General features: G+C 41.4%; 1 protein-coding gene across 1 annotated transcript in view; it reads right to left on the bottom strand.

Annotated features, from left to right (window-relative positions):
* The window catches only part of SOS1 (sodium proton exchanger, putative (NHX7) (SOS1)), a 449,093-nt gene that overhangs the window by 291,541 nt on the left and 131,438 nt on the right, over nt 1-26,114 (bottom strand). Inside the window, exon 11 of the mRNA XM_089371819.1 lies at nt 1,301-1,345. Within this exon, the coding sequence (XP_089227945.1) occupies nt 1,301-1,345 (45 nt within the window). The remainder of the gene's footprint in view (nt 1-1,300; nt 1,346-26,114) is intronic.

Genomic DNA, 26,114 nt, shown 5'->3' with positions numbered 1-26,114 from the left:
GGAATTACTAGAACTGCATTCAAGATCAATATTTAGTACTTCTACAAGAGAGTGTGCATTAGTGATCAGCTTGATCGTCTCTGTCAAGTTCTCCATCATTTAGAAATGGTAAAGCATATGTTCTGGGATTGTCATATTGCATGGAATTACTAAAACTGCATTCAAGATCAATATTTAGTACTTCTACAAGAGAGTGTGCATTAGTGATCAGCTTTGCTTGTGATTGCAGATGTTTGCTTTGCTCCTCTCTCTTTGACATTTGTCATTCACTGAGTATCTATACTCTATTTACCCATTGGAACATCCATTGTAAGTATCTCTTTGATGATGAGATCAATTATTTGTCTTGTTTTTGTTCTATGTGGAGTGATAAGGTATATATGCAATCGTTGGCCAAAGGTTTTTTGCTTCTAAAGACGCCAAGCCTTTAGATGCAATAATATACTCTGAATTTATTTCTGCTTTAGTAGAATTGAGGAGGATATAAGTTCCATTGCATGTACCTTTCGCTGATGCAAATAAAGGATGTATTTTGCTTTAAAAAAAACCCGACAATATGCTTCTCTATTTTAAAATTGTTAACTTAGCATTTTAAACATGCATTTACATAATTCTCTATCACCCTTCCCTTTCTTGTTCTTCTTATAGACATTCCTTCTTATCATTTCATATGACTTGCTAATGTCTTATCATTGAATTTGGAAAGAAGTTTGCACTCACAGCAAATCTATGTTTCCGAATAGCATTATGCCATAAGGTATTCTAATGTTAGATCCCTTCTTCATTTGCCTGTGCTACTTGCTACTTCATAGGAATATAGTGTTTCCAACATTTGAATGTCGATTTTGAAGGTCAATCCTCTTAAGTATCAAGTTTAGGGTGCAAGCTCAATCCATTAGGGTTTAAGCTGCGTGGTTGTCAATTCTATGAACAAACTTCAGTTGGTCAATCTTCTTCAACTCTTGCAGAAAAGAGTGAGTTTCAACATAATTTGCTTATATGCATCAATACTTCAGAAATCACCATCATTTGCTCCCTTCCCAACAATAGAACTAAACTTGAAAAAAAAAATCTAAAAGCCAAAAACAATCTGTCTAATAAGAAGTATATCACAGATATTAATTTCCTAATCAGAGATGTTATCAAACATGTGGTTATTACTCATTCTATAATGAGAACAGAAATAAAGAAAACATGTGTAAAAGCCTAAAGGTGATAACATAAGATGAATCATGAAACCATCTATAACAAAGAGAAAACTGTGAAAAAAAAATAAAAAGCACTAGAAAATAGCTCTTACCTAAGGATAAAAATCAGTGTATTTGCTATGTAAGCAATCATTTCCCTGTTCAACAATAATGAAAACAACGTCAAGCAAATTGAATATTTGCATTCAATATTATCCAAATTAAGAGTAGCTATTCCCTACAAAAAAAAATTATATAAAAAATATATCATTTGCGTATGGTTAAGGTTCACACTACATAGGAATCAACGACTAAGACTGGAGTTATTTCTAGAAAGGTGTCTACGACTTCTTCAAAATTGAAAATCTAGATGGGATAACTAAAACTTTCAGCTTTTCAAAAGCCATGATTCTTTCAAAATACAAAACAAAGTTTTAATAACTTACACCAAATAAAAAAAAAACTACAAATGATCAAGGTTATTAACCAATTAATGTAATTAGCATCAATCAGTTACATAATCTTTTCTAATAAGATAGTTGTATATCAAGTTAACTAGGATGCTCTAAGAGAAGACACTCCAAGCACTTCCTCGAACAAATCACTAAAAGAAAGAGAGGGTGATATGTATTCAAGTGAAAAAAACAATGAGAACAATCACCCAAGCAAAGAGCAAGAAACACATTGTCACAAATGTGCAAATTCTACAATATATTTCATCATACATATACAGGTGCAAAATTGGTAGATGGGGAATGACTTTATGTAGAGGTAGGTTAAACATAATCTTTGACGAACTCTCCCATGATACATTTACAACAAAAATTTGAGGCAGATGAGACCTATTCGTGAAAATACAAAATACAAATATATATTTTGACTAAGTTAGCTATGACTAGCTCTCTTCAATTCCTCCCTACTGAAAGAAAATTGTACCCAATTCTTGCAAATGGTAAACCATTTCCAAAAAAGGACATAATATGAAGTTTTCAGCTGTCCAAAATAGTCTTATTGCAAATTTGATTTTTAGGCTTTTGCTAGTATTCTCTTGGTGACTTGGTAATAACCAACACTTGTACGTCTTGGAAATTGGACACAAGTTAGCATTTAGATTGTTAAGTGATTTAACATTAGTCTCAAAGAAGAGTGTTATTCTTGCTGTCATGAAGTGATTTTTAAATCTGGTTTATGCATGATAAGATTGCTCTAGAGGGTTGAAACTCATTAGCAAATATTTGGTATCTTTTCACATTGCTAGGTATCTCGCTCAACCGCGTCCCCCCATTCAGATATTCACTTGATGCCTAGCCACCTTTTCCTATAGACATGAGTTGAGTAGGATCATCTAATGAAAGGAAATTGTCCCCAATTCTTGCTGATGGTACACCATTTCCAACAAGGGGCATAATATGAAGTTTTCAACAGTCCAAAATAGTCTTGTTGCAAATTTGTTTTTAGATGATATACTCTTCATGACTTGATAATTACCTTTTCATGCTCCTACTAGACAGTGAAAGAAATGGACTTAGGAAGGGTCATGTTAGATTTCTAATATCAACCAGATTTATTTTCTCACGGCAAATTAATTTATTGCCAATTTATTATTTATTTACCCAAATAATAATTGACACCAGCTAGATTTATTTTCTCAAGGCAATTTAATTTATCCCGAATTTATTATTTATTTACCCAAATAATAACTGAGTCACCGAAAAATAAAAGAATTGGTATCTTTAACTTCTAGAATTAAAAATATACAGCGGAAATAAACCAAGGAGACCAATCACACATTGCAAAATTAATTAACCCACAAACAATTCTTTGTCATTTCATTATCTAGAAAATCTGGGATTTTCAACCCACAGAGATACAAGGAAAAATACAATTTGGAACCTACAACTTGGCTCCATCAAAATGAATTCAGTTGAGGTAAATTGGCCTCAAGGAAATCTATCTCCGGATGAAATTGCTCTGAAGAAATCAGCCTCCAGCAATCAAATCTGCGTTGTCTAGCACCTCGATTTGTGCCCTGCCACTAATGCACACTGGAAAAACCATTGCACCAACAATTCAACCTTCCCCAAACAAACACGATCTCCTTTTGGCGACTCAGCCCTACAATCTCCTCCAACTAGGCCCTCCTAGATTCGCTCAAGCCTCAAACCCACACACACCTCTTCCTTCTCTGCGCACTAGTCATTGAGCCACTCGCACTATAGAAAGAATCGCTCTTTCTTGTGATAACTCGCTCACACACTTTTTGCCTTCGTTGTGTGTCTTCATTATGTCTTGACCTCCATCACTAGCCTCCATTTATAGTCTTCATTGAGTCCAAATCTCTAACCTCAATCTCCTATCTAGAAACATCTTGAAGATTCGTTCTAGAAACCAGTGTTCCACGGGGACGCGTCCCCTAGGGTCGGGTGTGCGCACCCCACGCACCCGGGCAGGGGGATGCCTGGGGAAACGTTTCTCCACGTCTCCCTTTTGGGGAGACATGGGGAGACACAAGGGGGGACGTTTCCCCAGTGTGGGGGATGCGACTCCCCAAAAGGGGGACGCCTAGGCGTCCCCCCTCAAAATGGGCTATACGTCCCCTCTTAAATCTGCTTGTAAACAACAATTTATGACATGAGAAACCTAGTATTTGATCATATTGCCCTACTAATGCTATGCAATTCATGGTAATGTTAAATTCTTAAAGTAAAAGTGACATTCTCTTTTATCCTTCATTTTCATCCTTTTACTTTGTCACTTTTACTTAAATTTTTAACATTACCATGAAATGACTCAAGATGTTTGAGAGTGGTTCCGACCTCACTGGATTTCATATGGAGAAAGTAGAATTTTAGATCTCACTCAAAATCCAGCAGATTTAACAGTTTTTCAAGAATTCAGGATTTGATGGATTGCAATGTTTCCATTACATTTTGTCATGTACAAGGGTATGGAATTAGTATTTAATCAAGAGCACCAAGCCCTCTGTGTACTTTAGAGTGACTTTTAGACTCATCACTCCACTGTATTTTAGTTTTAGTTATATCAATTTACTATTCCAGTCTTCAGATTTCAATATCTATTATAGTCTATTTTGCTTACTACTAATTAGATTCTACAATGATGAATGATGAATTTTAATTTTAAATCAATTTAGATCTAGAATGATGAATGATGAATTTAATTTTTAAATCAATGTAGATTCTAGAATGATGAATTTAATTTTTAAATCAATGTAGATTCTAGAATGGTGAATAATGAATGATGAATATGGATCAGAGTATTCCACTATTGAATCTCATGGTCTATGGATGAATCATGTATGTATTAGTAAGGATGATGAGTATGGATCAATGTATTTCATTACTTAATTCAATTATGTATGTATCATTGTATTTATGCTTTCATTATTGAATATGAATTTGAAATATATAGATATAGATATATATATATATGAAAAAAGAAAAAGAAAAAATTATATATCCCGACGTCCCCTCGTCCCCCCTAAATTTCCCTAAAATTTGAGGGTACTCCCACACGTCCCCGCTCCTGCGTCTCCTCGCACCTGCGTCTCCCCGTCCTAGATTCTTGGTGGAACATTGCTAGAAACACCTTGAAGATTCCTTCTAGAAACATCTTGAAGATGAACGATTGAGATTATCTCCAAGTCACTTAAATAATTAAATTATTTATCCTTAGAAAATAACTCAATAGTCCACAATAAATAATCGACTTTAATTATTGTACTTTTCCCAAGTTAAACTTAGGAAAGAAGACATAAATCACTAGAACAGGCAAATAATGTCTTCCACATGCTAAGACACCAAGAAATTGTATAAGAATTTCCAATGCTACTCACATCAACACTCCCTCCTAACAAGGAAGGGATTCTCCATAAAACCCTGCTTATCCCGATACTTCACACACTTTACCTTTACTAGAGGCGTCGTGAGAACATTTGCCACCTACTCCTCTGTAGAAATGTACTGCAATCTCACAACGCCCCTCTGGACCCTGTCTCTGATGAAATGATATATGATCTATATATGCATGTACCAATCATGAAACATAGGATTCTCAGAGAGCTTAATGCAACTCTGATAATCACAGTGTATCACCATTAGCCCCATCTACAGATCAAATAATCCTGCAAGCATCTTACAAAGCCGCATTGCCTCACAACTCACCATACTTGTTGCCATGTACTCTACCTTTGTTGAACTAAGTGTCATTGACTATTGCTTCCTGCTGAACCATGAGATCATAGTCAATCCCAAGCTGAAACAACATCCAGATCTTGATTTTCTGTCCACTACACTCCCTTCCCAATCAGAATTTGTGTACCCCTACAACTACATTCCTCCAACTCTGACATATCTCAATCCAAATTCTATTGTCCCACACAGGTATCTCCACACATGATTCGCTACCACCCAATGAACTTGTCTCGGCTCCACCATGAACTAGCTGACTATATCCACAGCAAAACAAATATCTAGTCTAATGTTGACTAGATACATCAAGGAACCTATCAGCTGCCTATATAGTGTGGGATCCACTAGTCCACCTTTAGAAACGCTTAGCTTCTTCAAGTTAGTGATCATAGGTGTAGACATAGGCCTGCAATTCCCCATCCTGAATCTCCTCAAGATCTCCACTGCATACTTGCCCTGCCCAAGGAAAATCTCTCCCAGCTGTTGCCACACCTCCAATCCCAAAAAGTAATGAATCAAGAAAATGTCCTTCATGTTGAATGTCAAAGCAAGGTCCTCCTTGTACATCCCTATGAGCTTCTTCGATCCTGTCAAGAAGAGATCGCCCACATAAAATACCAAGATGAGTTGTTCACCCTCAACAAGTTCAAAGTACAAGTTAGGTTCCGCCTCACTCTTGGTGAAGCCCAAACTAAGAAGATATCCATCGAGCTCGGCATATGATGTGCGCAGACTCTACTTCAGCCCATAAAAGGCCCTCATCAACATGCATATATGGGAATCTCTCCCATGCACCTCAAAACCCTGAGGCTTCTCAAAATACACCTCCTCCCCAATCACCCTGTTGAGGAAAGCAGTCTTCACATCCATCTAATGTATCCTTCACCCCTTCTCTAAAGCAATGGACATAACTGCTTGAATAGATGCATATCTGGCGAGTGCGAATGTCTCCTCATAATATACTGCCTCCTAGGAGAACCCTCTCACGACGAACCTCACTTTATACTTCTCGATACGGCCATCTGCTTCATCTTTGATCTTGTAGATCCATCAAGAAGTGACCATAGACTTCCCCTCTGATCTCGACACTATATCCTAAACACCATTGCTCATTATGGAGTTATATTCCTCTATCATTGCATCCCTCCAGACCTACTCACCAATAGCAACCTCAAAAGTGATGGCTCAGATTCGCAGATACTACTCAATAATACCAAATAACTAGAATATCTAGTATGTGGTCTACTCTGCCTGAAACTGTTGCTAGGAGCCATTGAATAAGTGGTTCTTTCATTTCCAATTCCAAATATCAGGAAATGGCTCCTAAAATGAAAGATGTTCCTTGGGCATATGTTGAGATGATTGATAATCAAATGTATTGCAAATTTTGTCATAAAAGAATTAAGAGAGGTGGAGGGGGCATTCACAAACTGAAACAACACTTGGTTGGTATTAGAGACCAAACTGTTCCATGTGCAGCACCAGCAAAAAAGATTGGGGAAATTAGGAAGGAGATGATAGAAAAATTTGAGAAGTTTTAGGAAGAAAAAGCTAGGCAAAAAGAAATAGAGGCTGAAATAGGGAGGAAGAGGAGTATAAAACACATTATGGTTGCCCAGTTCCAACCCCAATTTTGATTATGAGGGCTCTTCATCTATCCCTTGTTGATTTGGGGTAGCATCGGATGTGCTCTAGCCATGAAAATTGATGGAAACGCTAAACCACATGAGATCTCCAAGACCCAAAAATGGTTTGGGCATATTTTACTCGGTTTGGGAGATATTAAAATAATTAATATTTTTAATGGAGTTCCTAAGTCTTAACTTAGGAAAAATAAAATATTAATGGGTCTTAATATAAAACTAGGTTAGAAGATTCCAAAAGACATGGATCAAGCCAAATCTAATCTTAGTCGTTGATTAGAGATGTAATCTCGGTCGTTGAAGGACCAACAGGAAAAGTATAAGAGGAGGCTTGAGGGTCAATTAAAGAACACACCAAAGTGATCAGTCACTCGATTTTCTAGAGCGGGGTTTGATAAGAAAAGTTGAATCAGTGATCAGTTTACAACAAGGGGCAGTGAGTACTGGACAGAGAGGCAGAGATAGTGCCGAGAGACCAGAGCAGAGGTAGAGAGGCAGACGCAGAAGCCAGAGCAGGGCACACAGAGGCTAGCTAAGACAGCGCAGAGGCCAAACGGCCCACGTCATCCACGCAAAGGGCAGCAGGAGTGACACAGAAGACCGTAGAGGCTACACAGTGTCTCAAAGGGCTGACGCAGAGGCCAGGAGGGCTGGCGCAATGCCTCAGTTGTGCTGGAGAGGGTTTCCTAGGGCAGATTTTCTGAATATCTGCTTCTGAATAGAGAGGTATTACTGTCGGTTATTTTTCTCTGTCAAGTGAGCCAATTTGGCACCCAGTTGTACTCAAGGATATAATGTATAATAAATAACCCTCAGAATTGTTGCACCAGTTTTCCCAAGTTGGGTTTTTCCGGCGACGAGTTGTCCAAAAATAACGGTGTCACTTGTGTGTTTGCTATTTCTTTCAGTTGTTGTTAAATTGGCAACTAGAGCCAAACTCCATGTGGGCATCTTATTTAAGGCAACTGATAATTTTATTGGATCCCTCTCATTGAGAGGTGTAGGATTGATCTAAAGATCATCCAATTCCAATAAGTTTTCATGGAGTTATGAATTTATTTGTATTATAAGACATACTGTCAAGTCGGCCAGCATCCTATGTAGGCTCAGAAGCCCAATAGTCGTGTCTATTCATCATCTACATTTCAGTATAAATATAGAGGACTTGAAATCATTTGGAATACACATCCTCTTCATGTGTGGTGTCCTCCTCTGCACATCTTTGGGTTTTGGTGAAGGAGAGACACAATGAAGATACGCTGTCCCAAAGGTGATGCCCCAACCGCAGGAAGCCACAGGCATATGAGGATGATCTACGCAACAGACAGAGACCTAATACGCTGTCCAAGAAGCCTTATACGCAAGCCCTAATACACTGTCAAGAAGCCTTATACGCAGGCCCTAATACACTGTCCAGAAGCCTTATATGCAGGCCCTAATACACTGTCCAGAAGCCTTATACACAGGTCCTAATACGTTGTACAGAAGTCTTATACGCAGGCCCTAATCTACGCAGTCAAGGAGGCTCCCATATACGTAAATCAGGGAGACTTATACGCTCTTCATAATGGAGACATATACGCAGATCAGGAAGACTTATACGTTGTTCATGATGGAGATATTCCTACGCAGTTATAAAGACTCATACACAGTCAATGGTGACACTAATACGAATCAATGGTGACACTCAAACGCAGTCAAACGAGACATGTAAAACGCAATCAAAGGAGACATGTAACACGCAGCTTCCTCTCTGAAATTCCGAGTATAATAGCCGCAGTCAAGAAGTGAACTGAACTCGGGTACAGGGACCAACATTCAAGGGTGATAGAGAGCAGCAAGATCACCTCATAGACAATCTCGGCATAGAGATGTCTCTGAGGTACAGTCGTAACTAGGAGGCGTAATGATGAACAGCAGTGATAGAATGGCATATATATAGCAACCCTATCACAATGAACAGCAAAGGATGAACAGTCTCAGATCATGATGATGAAAGATGCAACATCATGGGCATGTTAGTAAAGGGCAGCACGATGATGAATGAGACAGCATGATGGTGCTACACGGTAAGGTGCAGCAAATGGACAAGATGCAGCACTAAGATAGGTGAAGGAGTCACCTTAGAGAATCAGTTGAAGCAATATGTCTTCAACTAATCTCATGCGATATCAAAAGTCAAGTATGGACTTCTATTGTAAATGTACTATCTCTCTCACTTTCTCTGCTGAACTATGAAGAACATAAAAGAAGAATTGATCAAGGGTTTCCCCACATTGTGGGTTTTGTCCCTGTCTAGCGCCACATCTTGTGTCCTCTTGTCTTGGCTTGTCTTCTACGATTTATATTTATGTTCTATCTGCAGTTTACTTTAATGCTGATGTGATTGCTAATTTGGAAAAGATATTGGAAAATTAAAAATTAAATTGCTCTAGCATAGAACATACCTAAAATTTAACATGGAATTGGAGTTGAGGTGAAGACAATGCCCAAGAAAGAGTGAAAGAGCAATCTCGAAAGACAGATGGGACAAGACAAAAGGATCAATGGGCTCCTCATCCCTCTTCAAATTCACCGAGGGTGAAGCCGAAGCAAAGATTATTATCAGAATAGCGTAGTGGAAGTTTCTGATGGCCTACCTAAAGATCACTTCATTGGGAAGCTCGGATCGAAGGGTGGAAGGAAAGGTGAATGCCTTGCAAGAAGTTCGACCATTATGCGAAGGAGTGTCTGAATGGCAGAGACACATCTCTTGATGAAGATAACAATCATTCCAGGGACATCTTCAAAGGAATGACAGGTAATGCAGGTCATCAAGAAAATGGTCGACTCTTCAATGAAAGCAAGGAACCCCAAGTATGAAGAATCAAATGTTGTTTCTAATAAGATAAAGAAGAATTATCTTATATTGGCCCTGATTGTAGTGCTTCAAGGCACTTCATCGGATAGAAAGATGCACTCTCTAATTTGGTAGAGATGGAAACAATCGTGGGATTATACTTGGAGCCGATGCCACCTATCCCGAAAAGGGTGTAGGGGATGTCACCTCTCAATTGAATAAGGGTAACTCGATTCAATTACAGAATCTCTTTTTACTACCTGATCGCAAGAAGAACCTGGTGTCCATTTCAGCAATGGAAGTCGAAGGTTTCTAGGTGGCACTCGGCGATGGAAAGGTACGTGTTTGAAAATAGAATTTTCAAAGATGCTTTCGAGTTCAGGGTTGTATCAAGTTACAGGAAGTCCACTGGGGACCATGTCCATTGACACATAGCACCGGAGGTCTGTGAGTCAGATGGTGACAAAGAAGCCTAAATTCAAAAGAGCATGAAAGTACATGTCTGAGATGTACTGAAGGAAAATATTACAAGGGGACCACTCCATTCATGTAGCAGGTCCACAGGTGTGGAACAACCCGAGGGGTTTGAGATTGATAATCAGGAATCTTGCATATGCAGGTGGAAGAAAGCCCTCTATGGCTTGAAGCAAAACACCCCAGGCGTAGTATGAGAGGATCGATAGCTGTCTGATAAAGCTAAGATTCACTAGGAGTGAAACTGATCCAAACCATCCGAAAGTTGTGGATGATAGACCTCTCATACCAGCACCTTATGAGGACGACCTATTTCTAACAGGTGCAGACCCTCTCATTTGCAGAAGTAAGAGGGAGTTGAATTCCGGATATGGAATGATAAACTGCAAGCCTATGACTACCTCAAGGATATAAACTTTCAAAAGTCATATGATAGTGATGTCGAACCAGAGTTTAATAAACTCATTCGCGTTGATGTTCTTAGTCAACTTCCGTCCGGGCATATGTTTTGCAGTTAGCATGGTGAGCTCATATTTGGTTGAGCCTCACTGGATTGGTGTGAAGAATCTTCTGAGATATCTCCAGGGCACAATCTCTCATGGATTGAGATACACTGCCAGAAATATGAAACTGCATGATCATTCGAATGCTGAGTGAGCAAGCAGTGTGGAGAGCACTTCTCAGTATTGGTTCTCTTTGGGTTCTGCTTCGATATCATGGATAAGCAGGAAGCAGAAGTCGATTGCCATAAGCACCACCGAGATCGAATACATAGCTACGAGTATGATCTCGTGTGAAGCTGCATGGTTGCAGAAGCTCGTAAGTGAGCTGATTGTACACATGATGAATACCACTGTGATTCTCTGTGACAACCAGAAGTGGGATTCGATTATAGAGGAATCCCGTATTCAATGATTGCTCTAGCGGATAGACATCAGATACTGACATATCTGAGATATGGTAAGTCGATGAGCAAGAAGGCTCCATCACATTGAGATGATTTATAGGTCGCTACACTTTGTCAAAGCCCTGAGGAAAGATCAAATTTGTGATTTTCCCAAACGACTTGGAGTCGTCGAGAGACCCTTGTAAAAGGATCCTGCATGTTCTATACATTGAGCTCTGGGAGCTCTGGGGGCTTGTGGTTCTTACTGGAGCAACATATGACCACAGGGTGACTCACCCTCCCCTGGTGGTGCGCACTGGATAGGATGATTCGCTCTCCTGTGGACAAGATGATTTGCTCTCTTGTGGGACAGGATGATTCGCTCTCCTGTGGACAAGAAGATTCGCTCTCTTGTGTAGCAGGATGATTAGTTCTCCTTTGAGGTCTGCATGATGTGTTCTCCATGATAATTGTGTAGCAGGATGATTAGTTCTCCTGTAAGGCCTGGATGATGTGTTCTCCATGGAAATTGTGTAGCAGGATGATTAGTTCTCCTGTGAGGCCTGGATGATGTGTTCTCCATGGCGATTGTGAAACAGGGTGATTCGCTCTCCTGTGGGCCAGGATGATTAGTTTTCCGTGGCATCCACTGGACAGGATCATTCGCTCTCCTGCGGACAGGATGATTAGTTCTCCTGTCAAGGCATCCTACCCATGCAGTCTGGGACTCAAGGGAAGTACCTCTCATCTGATCAATGAGCAGGGAAATGAGGATAGGAACCATAGTAGTACCAATGGATGCATCATTGTATCTACCGTACTCCCTATGCTAGGATGACCTTCATTGATCTGGGATCAATGAGTGCTGGTTTGGGACCAGTGGTAGGAGTTGTACCTACTATGACACTAACTTAGGGTCAGTAGAGGACTGGTCTAGGACCAGTGGTACATACTCTAAGACTGACTTCGAGTCAATAGAGTACTGGTCTGGGACCAGTGGTAGGAGTTGTACCTACTATGACACTGACTTCGGGTCAGTAGAGGACTGGTCTGGGACCAGTGGTACATACTCTGAGACTGACTTCGAGTCAGTAGAGTACTGGTCTAGGACCAGTGGTAGGAGTTGTACCTACTATGACACTGACTTCGGGTCGGTTGAGGACTGGTCTGGGACCAGTGGTACACACTCTGAGACTGACTTCGGGTCAGTGGAGAATGGTATGAGACATTCTCGATCAATTCTTCTTCTTCATGGTTCAACAGAGCTGAGCTGAGCAAAGTAAAGCTAAGCAGAGCTGAGCTGAGCTAAGCAGTGCAGGGCACTAATGGCAAGATAGTACAGTCAGACATATGGATCAGCGGATGGAGTTCTCCATACTTGAGAGGGAGTGTTAAATTGGCAACTAGGGCCAAACTCCATGTGGGTCATCTTATTTATGGCAGCTGATAATTTTATTGGATCCCTCTCATCGAGAGGTGTAGGATTGATCTAAAGATCATCCGATTCCAATAAGTATTCATGGAGTTATGAATTTATTTGTATTATAAGACATATTGTCAAGTCGGCCAGCATCCTATGTAGGCTCAGAAGCCCAATAGTCGTGTCTATTCATCATCTACATTTTAGTATAAATATAGAGGACTTGAAATCATTTGGAATACATATCCTCTTCATGTGTGGTCTCCTCCTCTCCACGTCTTTGGGTTTTGGTGAAGGAGAGACACAATGAAGATACGCTGGCCCAAAGGTGATGCCCTAACCGCAGGAAGCCGCAGGCATATGAGGATGATCTATGCAGCAAACAGAGACCTAATACGCTGTCCAAGAAGCCTTATACGCAGGCCCTAATACACTGTCCAAAAGCCTTATACGCAAGCCCTAATACACTGTCCAGAAGCCTTATACACAGGCCCTAATACGTTGTACAGAAGTCTTATACACAGGTCCTAATCTACGCAGTCAAGGAGGCTCCCATATACGCAGATGAGGGAGACATATACGTTGTTCATAATGGAGACATATATGCAGATCAGGAAGACTTCTACGTTGTTCATGATGGAGATATTCCTACGCAGTTATGAAGACTCATACGCAGTCAATGGTGACACTGATACACAGTCAATGGTGACACTCAAACGCAATCAAAGGAGACATGTAAAACGCAGTCAAAGGAGACATGTAACACGCAGCATCCTCTCTGAAATTCCGAGTATATTAGCTGCAGTCAAGAAGTGAACTGAACTGGGTACAGGGACCAGCATTCAAGGGTGATAGAGAGCAGCAAGATCACCTAATATACAATCTCAACATAGCGATGTCTCTGAGGTACAGTCGTAACTAGGAGGTGTAATGATGAACAGCAGTGATAGAATGGCATATCTGTAGCAACCCTATCACAATGAACAGCAAAGGATGAACAGTCTCAGATCATGATGATGAAAGATGTAGCATCATGGGCATGTTAGTAAAGGGCAGCACGATGATGAATGAGACAGCATGATGGGGCCACATGGTAAGGTGCAGCAAATGGACGAGATGCAACACTAAGATAGGTGAAGAAGTCACCGTAGAGAATCAGTTAAAGCAATATGTCTTCAACTGATCTCATGCGATATCAAAAGTCAAGTATGGACTTCTATTGTAAATGTACTATCTCTCTCACTTTCCCTGTTGAACTATGAAGAACATAAAAGAAGAATTGATCAAGGGTTTCCCCACATTGTGGGGTTTGTCCCTAGCTAGCACCACATCTTGTGTCCTCTTGTCTTGGCTTGTCTTCTGCGATTTATATTTATCTTCTATCTGCAGTTTACTTTAATGCTGATGTGATTGCTAATATGGAAAAGATATTGGAAAATTAAAAATTAAATTGCTCTAGCATAGAACATACCAAAAATTTAACAGTTATTGATCTATAGATGGTTGAGACTGTATTGTGTTTATTTCGATGTTTATATGTTTAAATAACCTGTTTGTAATTGACACGTAGCAGAAATAAACTAGAAGAATACAAATAAAATTTCTAACGGATAGACTTAGAAATTTCAACATGGTATCAAAGCATGGTTGTAGATCACAGTAGAGCTGAAACAAAGCATTTGCAGCAGAAACAGTTGTCTCGAGTGATAGAAGTTGTTCCTTGCAGAAAGCGACAAAAGAAGGGTTGACGCAAAGGGACTGCGTCATCAGTCCGGGCTAGAGACCAGGAGTGTTGACGCAGAGGCCAACGCAGAGGCTAACGTAGAGGCTGAGGGGGGCAGAAAAGGCCTCACACAAAGACCAGGAGGGTTGACGCAGTTGGCTAGGGGAGCATTTCAGCCAATGTCGGATTGCGCAGAGCCTAGAGGCTCAATCCTTCAGTTGCTGGGGCATAGCAGGCTGTCGACAAATTGCGAGTGAAGCTGGTGGGGTGTTGTTGCTGCCGAGTCAGAACAGTGCCTAATAGGCAAAACCAAGTTAGATGGAGTCGCTACCAAGGCGGATTTCTAGCCAAGGAATCTGGATCAGTGTTGCAGGTGCACAGGAGATCAAAGAGGTGCAACTCGATGGTTAGCAGGCAGATTTCCAGGAGGGAAATCGAGACTCATAGGGAGTGTAGCAGAGAACTTCCAATGGGAGTCGAAAAGAGAACTTCCAGAGGGAAGTAGAGACTCGGAGGAGTTGATACAAAGAGCAGAGAGACGGCCATGAATGGACTGAGGGATCAGGACAGGCTAGACGGGGCGTCCAACTTTGTGGTTTGGAAGGCCAGGATCCTGTCCATTCTAGATAGAGATCGCATCAAGGCCTTCGCCTTGAGAATAGTGGTTATCCCAGTTGACCCAGCTAATAATGAGAAGTACAAGGAGCCAACGGCTAAGGCGAAATGCATCATCCTTGATGGGGTCAAGAATCATGTGGTCCAACATATTGCCAAGAAGGAGACGGCAAAGGAAATGTGGGACACCTTGAAGGCGTTGTACCAGCATACTTCCGTGCAGAGGAAGATGTTACTTGAGAATCAATTGCGGTCATACCAGATGCAGAAGGGGGAGCAAATAGATCACTTCCTCAGTCGATTGAAGGAGATCCGAAACCAACTGACTTCCATAGGGGCCACGCTGGATCAGGATTTGATGGTGAGGACCGCACTAAACGCAATCTCCGAGGAGTGGGAGACATTTGTCCAGAGCATACTGGGAAGGGTGAATCTTCCAGATTGGGAAGAATTGTGGGTTGTTCTTCGCCAAGAAGAGATCAGACGGCTGAGCAAGACAGGAAGTAGCAGCAAAGGAGTCTAAATCAAGAAGGAAGAGGACGAGGATGCAGCTCTAGAATCTGCGGGGAAGCAAGAGAAGAGGAAGAAAAAGGACCTCTCCAAGGTTAAGTGCTTCAACAGTGGGGAACTGGGGCATTATATGAACCAGTGTCCGAGGAAGAAGAACAAGGGAGAGACGTCTGACTCCAAGGCAGCGCCAACGAAGGCGGACAAGGAGGTACAGGAGGATGACGATTGTGCCATGAGTGTTCATGTACCTCTAGAGAAGAGGTGGGGAGACATCGAGCTGTAGTCAGGAAGACTACAGGCGATGAGGGGCAGGATCCTTGAGCTACCCAACCTCTTGGATTATACCTTACTACGAGCACCCTGAAGGGAGAGTAGTAGAACTGGCAGATGTCGGTAGAAACGGATGCGGATGAAGCAGCAGATAGTGCTACAGTGCAGGAGTGTCGGGTAGCACAGAGCTAACAGGCTACAGCAGTGCGAGAGGCACAAAGAGGGTTGCAACAGTGCAGGATGGCACAGAGAGGTTGCAGCGGTGTGAGAGGCAGGGAGTTGTTGCAGCAGCGCAGAGGCAGTAGAGGGAGCACTTGATAGTGGTAGAGAGAGCTTCAGCATCAGGAGTGTTTCTAGCCTGACAGGGATGTCAGTAGTTGGGTGGATCGGTTACTTGCTTCTCAGTAACTGAGTTGCAGTGCAGTAGCAGTTAGCATTAGCACGATGCAGCATGATGAGAAGGGGTTGCAGTACATGCAGTGTTGGGAGAAAGGACCAACAGCGGCATGGATGTAGAGGGAGTTGTCGTACGGATGCATCAGTGACAGTGGCAAAGCCATGGGCAGCAGTACAGGATGCAGTAGTGTAGAGGATGTTGGGCAGAGAGGCCTAGCATCAGCACAGGTACTGATGTCGTATAATCAGATTGATGCTCAGTGTGAAGTATTACTAGAGCACAATCCTCACTAAGAGGGAGTGTTGATTTGGGGTAGCGTTGGATGTGCTCTAGCCATGAAAATTGGTGGAGAGGCTAAAGCACATGAGATCTCCAAGACCCAGAAACGGTTTGGGCAAATTCTACCTAGTTTGGGAGATATTAAAATAATTAATATTTTTAATGGAGTTCCTAAGTCTTCACTTAGGAAAAATAAAATATTATTGAGTATTAATATAAAACTGGGTTAGAAGGTTCCAAAAGAAATGGATCAAGCCAAATCTAATCTTAGTCGTTGACTAGAAATGTAATCTCGGCCGTTGAAGGACCAACAGGAAAAGTATAAGAGGAGGCTTGGGGGTTGGTTGGAGAACACACCAGAGTGATCAATCATTTGATTTTCTAAAGCGAGGTTTGCTAAGAAAAGTTGAATCAATGATCAGTTTGCAGCGAGGCGCAGTGAGTACTAGACAAAAAGGCAGAGATAGTGCCAAGAGACCAGCGCAGAGGCAGAGACGCAGACGCAGAAGCCAGAGCAAGCCAAACAGAGACTAGCTAAGACAGCGTAGAGGCCAAAGGGTTTGCGTCATCCATGCAGAGGGCAGCAGGAGTGACGTAGAAGGTCGTAGAGGCTGCACAATGCCTCAGAGGGCTGACGTAGTGCTTCAGTTGTGTTGGAGAGGGTTTCGTGGGGTAGATTTTCTGAATATCTGCTTCCAAATAAAGAGGTATTACTGCCAGTTATTTTTCTATGTCGGGTGAGCCAGTTTGGCACCCAGTTGTACTCAAGGATATACTGCATAATAAATAACCCTCAGAATTGTTGCACCGGTTTTCCAAGTTGGGTTTTTCCGGGGCCGAGTTGTCCAAAAATAACGGTGTCATTTGTGTGTTTGTTATTTCTTTCAACTGTCGATTTGTAGATGGTTGAGACTGTATTGTGTTTATTTCAATGTTTATATGTTTAAATAACTTGTTTGTAATTAACAAGTAGGAGAAATAAACCAGAAGAACACAAATAAAATTTCTAACTGATAGACTTAGAAATTTCAACATCTATTGCACTGATGCATCCAACCCCTTCTGCTATGTTTCTCCCTCTTTGGAGTCTATTCAAGAAAATGGTAAGGGTAAAATTAAAAAGAAGGGTGATATCAAAAGTTATTTCACAGTCACACCCTCCTCTCCCTCTGATAGTGCACATGGTCCTCAAGCTAATAAAGGTCAAATGCAGCCTACTTTAGATGACCATCGGAAGAAAGAATTTAGAGAAACTTCTTGTGGTTACATAGCTAGATGGTCGTATGATGCTAATATCCCCTTCAATGCTTCCCGTTAACCATATTATGAACCTATGTTTGATGCAATATTTACTGCTAGAAAGGGCTTCAAAGGCCCTGCTATGCATGAATTAAGGGGATCTCTTTTGCAAAAAGAGATTATGTCCATAAGGGAATATTTGAAAGATTTCAAAAACTCATGGGTGAAAACACGATGTACCATCATGTCAGATGGATAGACTAATCAAAGGAACCATACCATCATAAAAAAATTTATCTTTTGCCCACAGGGAACCATGTTTCTAAAATCAATTGATGCATTTGATAAGGTGAAAGATGCACATTTGTTGTTTCAACATTTGGATGAGGTTGTTGAACAGGCAGGGATGCCTATTGTTAGTTTTTGTAGCATTGGATGTGTTATAGCCACGAATTTTGGTGGAAAGGCTAGAATACATGAGATCTCCAAAACCCAGAAATCATTTCTGGAAATTCTACGTAGAGATGGTTTAATTAGATTATAGCCATTTTTAAATATTTCCTAAGTCTAAACTTAGGGAATATGACTAATTAATCAGAATTAATTAAGTCATGGTGAAAATTCTCTAGAAACTCACACGAATCGATCCAGAAATGATTTGAGCCATCGATTAAGATTTAATATTGATCGTTCGAGTCCCAACAAGAAGATATAAGAAGGGATCAATGTGGTGATGGAGAATATACCAGAGTCACTTCGAGAATTCGATTTCCCAAAGTAGCAGCAGTCAGTTGCGGGAGAGTTCAAGTTTCAGTGAGGCAGCATAGATAGTGAGGGGCAGGTATAGTGATCCAAAGGAAGTTTTCCAAATTCAGAGAGGCAACAGCGAAAGGTCTGAGTTATTTCCAATGAGGCAATGCAGAGGACTACGTAGTTACTTCAGAGAAGCAGTTCGATTTGTTGTAGAGCAATTCGTTCTCAGTTCCATAGGTCGGGCAGAGGGTCTAGAGCGCTGGAGAGGCGATTTCCTCAACTGAGACAGGCAGAACGACTTCATTAGAAACAAGTTGGAGGCTCGACGTCATAGGGTCTGTGCAAAGCAGCACAAAGGATGACGTGAAGGGTCTAGGAGGCCAATGTTTTTCAAGGAAGTTGTGTCAGAATTTCTTGTGGAAGAAGGGTAAGTCCTTTAAAATAATTTTTCCCAGATTTTCTTGTTGTTTGGATTGCCAATTGGGCATCCATAGATTCTACATAGATTTTCGTTGTTGCATAATAATAAAAACTCTCACTGTTGGGTTTTTCCGGGGACATTTGTCCGAAAATAACGGTGTCATTTTTATTGTGTGCGCTAGAATTTTCTCAGCTTCCAGCACTATTTAATTTTCGCAGTTTTATTTCTGAAGGTTGCAGTGTGCTTATTTCGATGTTGTCGTAGCAATAGACAGGATAATTAATTTATCAGTTAGAAGAAATAATACAAGTTGCTCCAATAGGATTCTAGCTTTAGGAATTTTCACATGGTATCATGTTGAAGAAAGTGTAACTAGGTTCGGTCTTCATAAATATAATTTTGATCTTTGTACTTGTAAAAGAAAAGAATTATTATTTTTGCAATTATCAAGAATGGGTTTCTTGCCCATTTGATAGGTCAAGCACATGTTTGAGTGCTTCTAGGAAAGTCAAAGAGTCAATGTAATTATTGAAGACACCTTGAGGGCATGTTACACTATCTAACCTATGTAATTATGTCAAAGATATGTGTCAAAAGTGATCCTAAAAAGCAAAGACAAGTCTCCTCTTCAAGACGGCTCAAAGAATGAATTTTGGTGCACTTAAAGTCAAGTCGGCCCAGAAGGAGGGGCAGACTCCTATATATAGGATCATTCGACCTCACAATTAGACCATCAAGTGATCTCTGAAATCAGCAAAGAAGAGAGGCGAGAAATGTGAAAATTCCTCAACCAGAATTCCTACTGCAGCAAACTGATGTTACTTCTCCTATTTGTTAATTCATACAAGTTATTTACTGTGTGCTACGGTAAATATCGAAGTAAATACTAATGCAGCCTTCACTTAATTAAATTATATGCGGAAACAAGAGACTGAGCAAGCAAGAAAATAAAACACAATAACACCGTTATTTTTTGACAAATGTCCCCAGAAAACCCAATGCGGGAAAATCGATGCAGTAGATCTGAGGGTTTATTATTATTAAGCAGTACTAAATTTTGAATACATTTATGAATACCTCAAGGGTTATTCAGTTACAGAGAGAGAAATACTGATAGAAATATTTGTGAGAATACCTCACACAATCACTGAGTAAAATGCCGACTGATACGGTCACTGGATGAGGTGCCTCTGGCAAGCCCTGTGCACAATCCTCACGCAGTCCCTGCGTCAACCCCCCTAGGCATTACGTCACCCAGCCATTTGATCGATTTGCTGCCCGGAATCACTACTCTCAGCCTCTCAGTCTCACACCCCGGCTCCCGACTTCAAAAACTGACTCTGCTACAGAATTTCAAACTCTCTCTCACCCTCTGCGCTGCCTCTGCATGGGCATGCGTCAGCCTCTGCATGGGAGCAGCTGGATCACTCTCTGCCTCTCTCTGCTGATGATTCTCCGGCTGAGAAAATCTCTCTCTCTCCAGATGTTATTCGTGCCCCTCAACTGCAAGAAATCTACTCAATCAGAATTTCCTCATGAGAATTTCTCACTTCAGAAATTCGATCTTTTGATCTCTCGGTGTGTTCTCCAAGTGCCCATCAAGCTTCCTCTTGTAATCCTCTCATTGATCAATCAACGGCCTAGATTAGATTCTAATCAATGTCTAGGATAATATTGACTTGATCTTTGCCTTCTTCTAGAAGTTTCCCCCACAATTTATATTAATACCGTTTAATTATTTTAATTTCCTAAGTTTAGACTTAGGGTCCCATTAAAAATAATTAATTATTTTAATAAAATTGTTTCTGGGTGGAATTTCCCAAAACGACTTCTGGGTAATGGAGAATGCATGTGTCTAAGCCTCCCTACAAATTTTGAGACTTAGAGCACATCCGATGCTACCAGAAATCAATACTCCCTCTTAGCGAGGAATGTGCTCTAGCAATGCAATCTATTGAAGCATCACTCTGACTTCATAACATCGTCCTCTGCATTGTTGATGTCTAACATGTTATCCATCAACTACTACGCAAATGTTACATCTATATTGTTCCTGACCCTGCCACTGTCAAATTGCATTCGTACTGCAACTCCCTCTGAATTTGTGCATCTATTTTGTTGCTGACACTGCCACTGTCAACTGCCCTTGTACTGCAAACTGTTGTTGCTACTGAAATGGATTATCTACCATACCCATCCGCTCTCTGAACTGAATGAACTTAGCCCTTCTAAGAGCCTTTGTGAGTATGTCTGCTCCCTGATCTCTAGTGGGAACATACGGTAGCTGTACTGCCCCACGCTGAACACAGTCTGTGATAAAGTGACATCTAATATCTATGTGTTTCGACCAATCATGAAATACTGGATTCTCACAAAGTTTGATACAACTCTAATTATCATAGTAAACCCTGGTTGCTTCCATCCTTTTTCTGAACAAGCTCACAAGCAATTTTCTGAGCCATATAGCTTCACATATAGTTGTGTTGGCTGCCATATATTTTTCTTTTGCTGAGCTCAGAGCTACCGATTTCTGCTTCCTGTTGCACAAGATATCATTTCCTATCCAACACTGAAGCAATACCCTGAGGTACTTTTTCGTTCTACTGAACTACCTGCCCAATCTGCATCTGTGAACACATTCAATCTGAGGTCCTCCCCTTGGGATTATTTCAACCCATATCCAACTGTTCCGCGCACATACCTAAGAATGTGTCTAGCTGCTGCACACTGCACTATTTTTGGTTCCACCATGAACTGCCTAAGCGTGTTGACAGCAAAGCAAATGTCCATCCTAGTGTTGACCAAATACATGAGCGACCCAATGAGCTGTCTGTATAAGGTGGGGTCTACCTCATTGTCTCTTGATGCATCTATTTTCTTCCAGTTGGTGATCATCGGAGTAGCCATGGGTCGACAATCCTGCATTCTGAATCTCTTCAGAATTTCTGTAGCATATCTTCCTTGTCCAAGGAAGATCTCCCCATTCTTCTGCCAAACTTCCAATCCTAGAAAATAATGCATCAACCCCATGTCCTTCATGTCTTCAGCTTCAAGATTCTTCTCACAATCCTGTATGAGCTTGGATGACCCAGTTAGGAATAAGTCATCTACATATAATATCAGAAAAAATGGTTCATTCTCTACCATCAAATAGCAAAGATTGGGATCAGCATCACTCTTGACAAATCCCAACTGCTGCAAGTAACTATTAATCCAACCATACCATGCTTTGGGTGCCTGCTTCAGCCCATACAGGGCTTTCTTTAATCTGTAAACATGAGTTCTCTTCTCATGAGTTTCGAAGCCTTTGGGTTGTTCTATATACACCTCCTCTTCTATCACCTCGTTCCAGAATGTTATCTTGACATCCATTTGGTGAATCTCCCATCCCATTTGAGCTGCTACGGATATAACAGATCTGATAGAGGTGTATCGAGCAACTGGGGCGAAGGTCTCTTCAAAGACTATTCCTTCTTTCTAAGCATACCCTTTTGCCACGAACCTAGCCTTGTACTTCTCTATACTGCCATCTACAGCATACTTGATCTTGTAGCTCCATTGTGATCCTACAACTGATCTATCTTCTGGTCTAGGTACTACTTCCCAGACATCATTCATCATGATAGAGTTGTATTCTTCTACCATGGCATCCACCCATTCTTGGTGTTGAACAGCTTCTTGAAAGCTAGAGGGTTCTTTAACCTGAGTTACCAATGCCTGGTATCTGTCAGGTTGTCTACGTTGCCTTTTCTCGGTTCTAGGAGCTCCAACAAACTCCTCTGCATCCCTCAATGTCTGTCATGCTTCTCTATTGGTTCTACCACTAGTGGTGGGAGGCTCAACCAACTCCTCCTCCTGATCATGTTGTTCCATCTGCTAAGAACTATCTGGATTTCCTCCTTCTGAGGAGATACTGGTACTGGTTACTGTACTCGATCCAGGTGTTTGTTCTCCTGCCTATCGTCCTTGCTGCCCCTGCTACTCTTGGACTAGTGGAACATCTCCTGACTGATCTTCTACAGGCATCTCATGAGATTTCCTGAAAGCTCTATACTCCATGAACTTTGCATCTTGTCTCACTACAATCTTCCTACCAGTGTTTTAAGATTCAGCCGGCTCGGAACCGATTCGGCCGAGTTGGTCCGAGTCAAGGCCTCACCGGGTCAACTCAACCAGTGAACCAGTTCGGCCAACCAGGTTATTACCGAGTCGGCCGATTTGTCTAACAATTCGGCCGGCTCAGTAATAACCTAGTCGGCTCGGCCAAGTGCAAGACTACTCGGCCGGGTTGGATGACAGCAGCCCGTGAACTAAAAAACAACGATTTTTTTTTTCTTTTGGGGGACTCCAAAGTTTTCACTATGATACTTGAATGGTTTTTTGTCCCTAAATAAGTTTGTCTCGTTTGATCTTGAGAGGTTTGTTTAGGTGGTATCACATATGTAGTAGAGATTCCTTAAGGGATAGCTTCATTCTTCTTCAAAACCTTCCAATAAGTTCTTTGCCCCTTTCTTAAAGCAAACCTAACTTCGTGGCCCCAACCTTGGCCCTCCGAAGATGAGCATAGAGCCTTGAGATGATTCCACGTGATTCTACACCCCTTGATGAGCCTCCAAATGCTAAAACACTAAACTTAAAACCTTGGATGTTGGACTATTTGATGATATACCCAAATGGATTGAAGATGCCCCCTGGCTGGCCTTGACCCTGTTTTGGTGGATGGTGCCTTCTTCCAAAGCACAGATTGTTGAAATTTGGTACCGGAGGACAGGTGGTTCCCTAAGGCTTTGATCTTTGGCCTAGGGAAAAGTGTCCAAAAGAATTTAATTTTTCTCCTAAAGTGACTTTATAATTTTTATAAAGTCAAATCTAATTTAAAAGTGACTTTAAGTGATAAAGTTACTAAAGTCTAATTTTAAAGTGACTTTTATAAAGTCAATGAAAAATTAGAAAGGAAAAGTGACTTTGGAAATAAATGACTAAGTGGGTCTTTATTAAAGTGGGGTGAATTAAAAAATAGAAAGTGAGATTTAAATGTGCATTTAATCTCAGCCCTAGATCTCAATCTATTTCAGCCATTGGATTTAGGGATCACCCAAAAGTCACTTAGGGTTGGATTAAGGGAGGAAAAGGAGGAAAAGATCATTCATTCTTTCATGAGCAGATTGAGAGAGAGAGAGCAAGAGAGCAAGGGAGATTTCTGGACAAGGAGGAGAAGGAGGCAGCAGCTTGGCACACATACCAAGGCAGCATTTAAGCAAATCCTTACAGCTGAATGAGCAAGCAGTAAAAGGCAGATTTTTGCTGAGCAAACAGTAAAAGGCAGATTTGTTTTTGCACAGAAATCGAGGCAGTTGATTTTCTGCACAAAAATCGAGGTCCGTACAACCTGTCCATATTGTCTGTACAGTCCGTACAACCGTCCGTACAGTCGTCTGTACCGTCCGTACAGTAGCCGTACAGCATTGTGTTGCTGTTTGGAAATTTCCAGTGGGCTGTGAGGCTCAGAAATCGAGATAAGTTGTAAATTTGCTTGCTGATTTTCGCTGATTTTTGCTGAAAAATTCTCACTATAAAATAGGCATTTTCAGAAATAAAGAAGAGCTCTCGAACTAGTTTTCCCCAAGAGTTGTAGGGGGGTTTTCTAGGGTCACATTGACCAAAAATTACTGTGTTTAAATGTTTTAAATGGCTGTTTGTAACTGCTGAATTTTACTTCTGTATATTCAGCATTCTGTAAAATTTCCAAAATTTGTGTTTTCAGCAAAAAAATATTTTTTTCAGTGTTAAATGTATGGATATGGGAATGGGCATTTAACTATATGGGAGAAATAAGGTGAAACTGAAAACCGGGGTGGGAAAAAAGAAATTTTTACATGGTATCAGAGCTTGAGTGCTGAAAGGCAGTTTGGGACAGCAAGGAGGAAAATTACAGTCTGCTGATTTTTCACTCAGAAAATTCCAGCGAGCTGATTTTTCACAAACAGCGGTTTTTATCTTTACTACAGCAGTGCTATTTTTCAGTTTCAGGACAGCAGGATGTCATTGGGATTGAAGGTGGAGGATAGGCTGGATGGGCATACAAACTACAGCGTTTGGAAGGAGAGAATGCAGAGTATCTTTGAGGAGGCAGAAGTCTGGGACATCATGGTGCATACCACACAGAACCCTGTTGTTGTGCCTACTGATGCCACTCAGTTGGCTGAGTATAATAAAAAGAACAACAAGGGTAAGAGACTGATTCTAGACGGAGTCAAAGACCATTGCATTCCTCATGTGAGAGGAAAGAGAAATGCCTATGAAATGTGGACAGCATTGTCCAATCTCTACCAGAGTACCAATGAGAACCGGAAAATGGTCCTGAAGGAAAAGCTGAAGACTATTAAGATGGGTAATGATAGTGCAGTTGGATATCTCACAAAGATTACTAATGTGAGAGATGAGTTGGCAGCAGTTGGAGAGGACATTCCACCCACTGAGTTGGTGTGGATTGCAGTGAATGGCCTCCCCCGTTCATGGATGAACTTTGCTGATGGGGTTTGTGCACGTAAGACCCTTCCCACATGGGAGAGGTTTTGGGATGATTGCATTCAGACAGAGATCAAGAAAGGTCAGCTTGGGGCAGCCAAGCCAGTTGAGCAGGATGAGGATGTAGCACTATCGGCATGAGGCAAGAAAGGCAAAGGGAAGAAGCAGGATTCCACAAGCAATGGTGGGGGCAAAGGCAAAGGTAAAGGTAAACAGGGTGACACACAGAAGGACTATTCCAAGGTGAAGTGTTGGAATTGTCAAAAGATGGGACACTATGCAGTTGTGTGTCCGGAGAAGAAGAAGAAGAAGGAGAAGAACCAGAACGTGGCAGCTTCAGCAGAGGTTGAGGACTTTGCAGTTCGTTTTGACCGAGAGTTTGGGTTCACTGCGTATGAGTCCCCTAGTGCAGGATCACCTGCCACATAGGTTCAGAGGGAGCATGCTTTTCCCTCGATTAGCGGAGCATCTTCGGGTATCTGGTATGTGGACAGTGGGGCTTCACGTCACATGACAGGAGTCCGGGAGTACTTCTCAGAGCTTTCAGAGAGTGGCACTGATATAGAGGTAGTACTCGGTGATGATAGAGTTGTTAGAGCAGTCGGTGTGGGGACACTGACATTTCAGAGGGAGTCCAAACCTCCCTTGAAGGTGTCAGATGTTCTTTATGTGCCAAGGATGAGGAAGAACCTCATATCTGTCTCAGCTTTGGAGGACAG

Source organism: Pinus tabuliformis, chromosome 8, assembly GCF_031772625.1.
Source record: "Pinus tabuliformis cultivar Carrire ecotype Pingquan chromosome 8, CPIR1, whole genome shotgun sequence".
In the NCBI taxonomy this organism is placed as follows: domain Eukaryota; kingdom Viridiplantae; phylum Streptophyta; class Pinopsida; order Pinales; family Pinaceae; genus Pinus; species Pinus tabuliformis.
The sequence above is the reverse complement of the archived record's forward strand: the minus strand, read 5'-3'. Positions and strand labels throughout refer to the sequence as shown.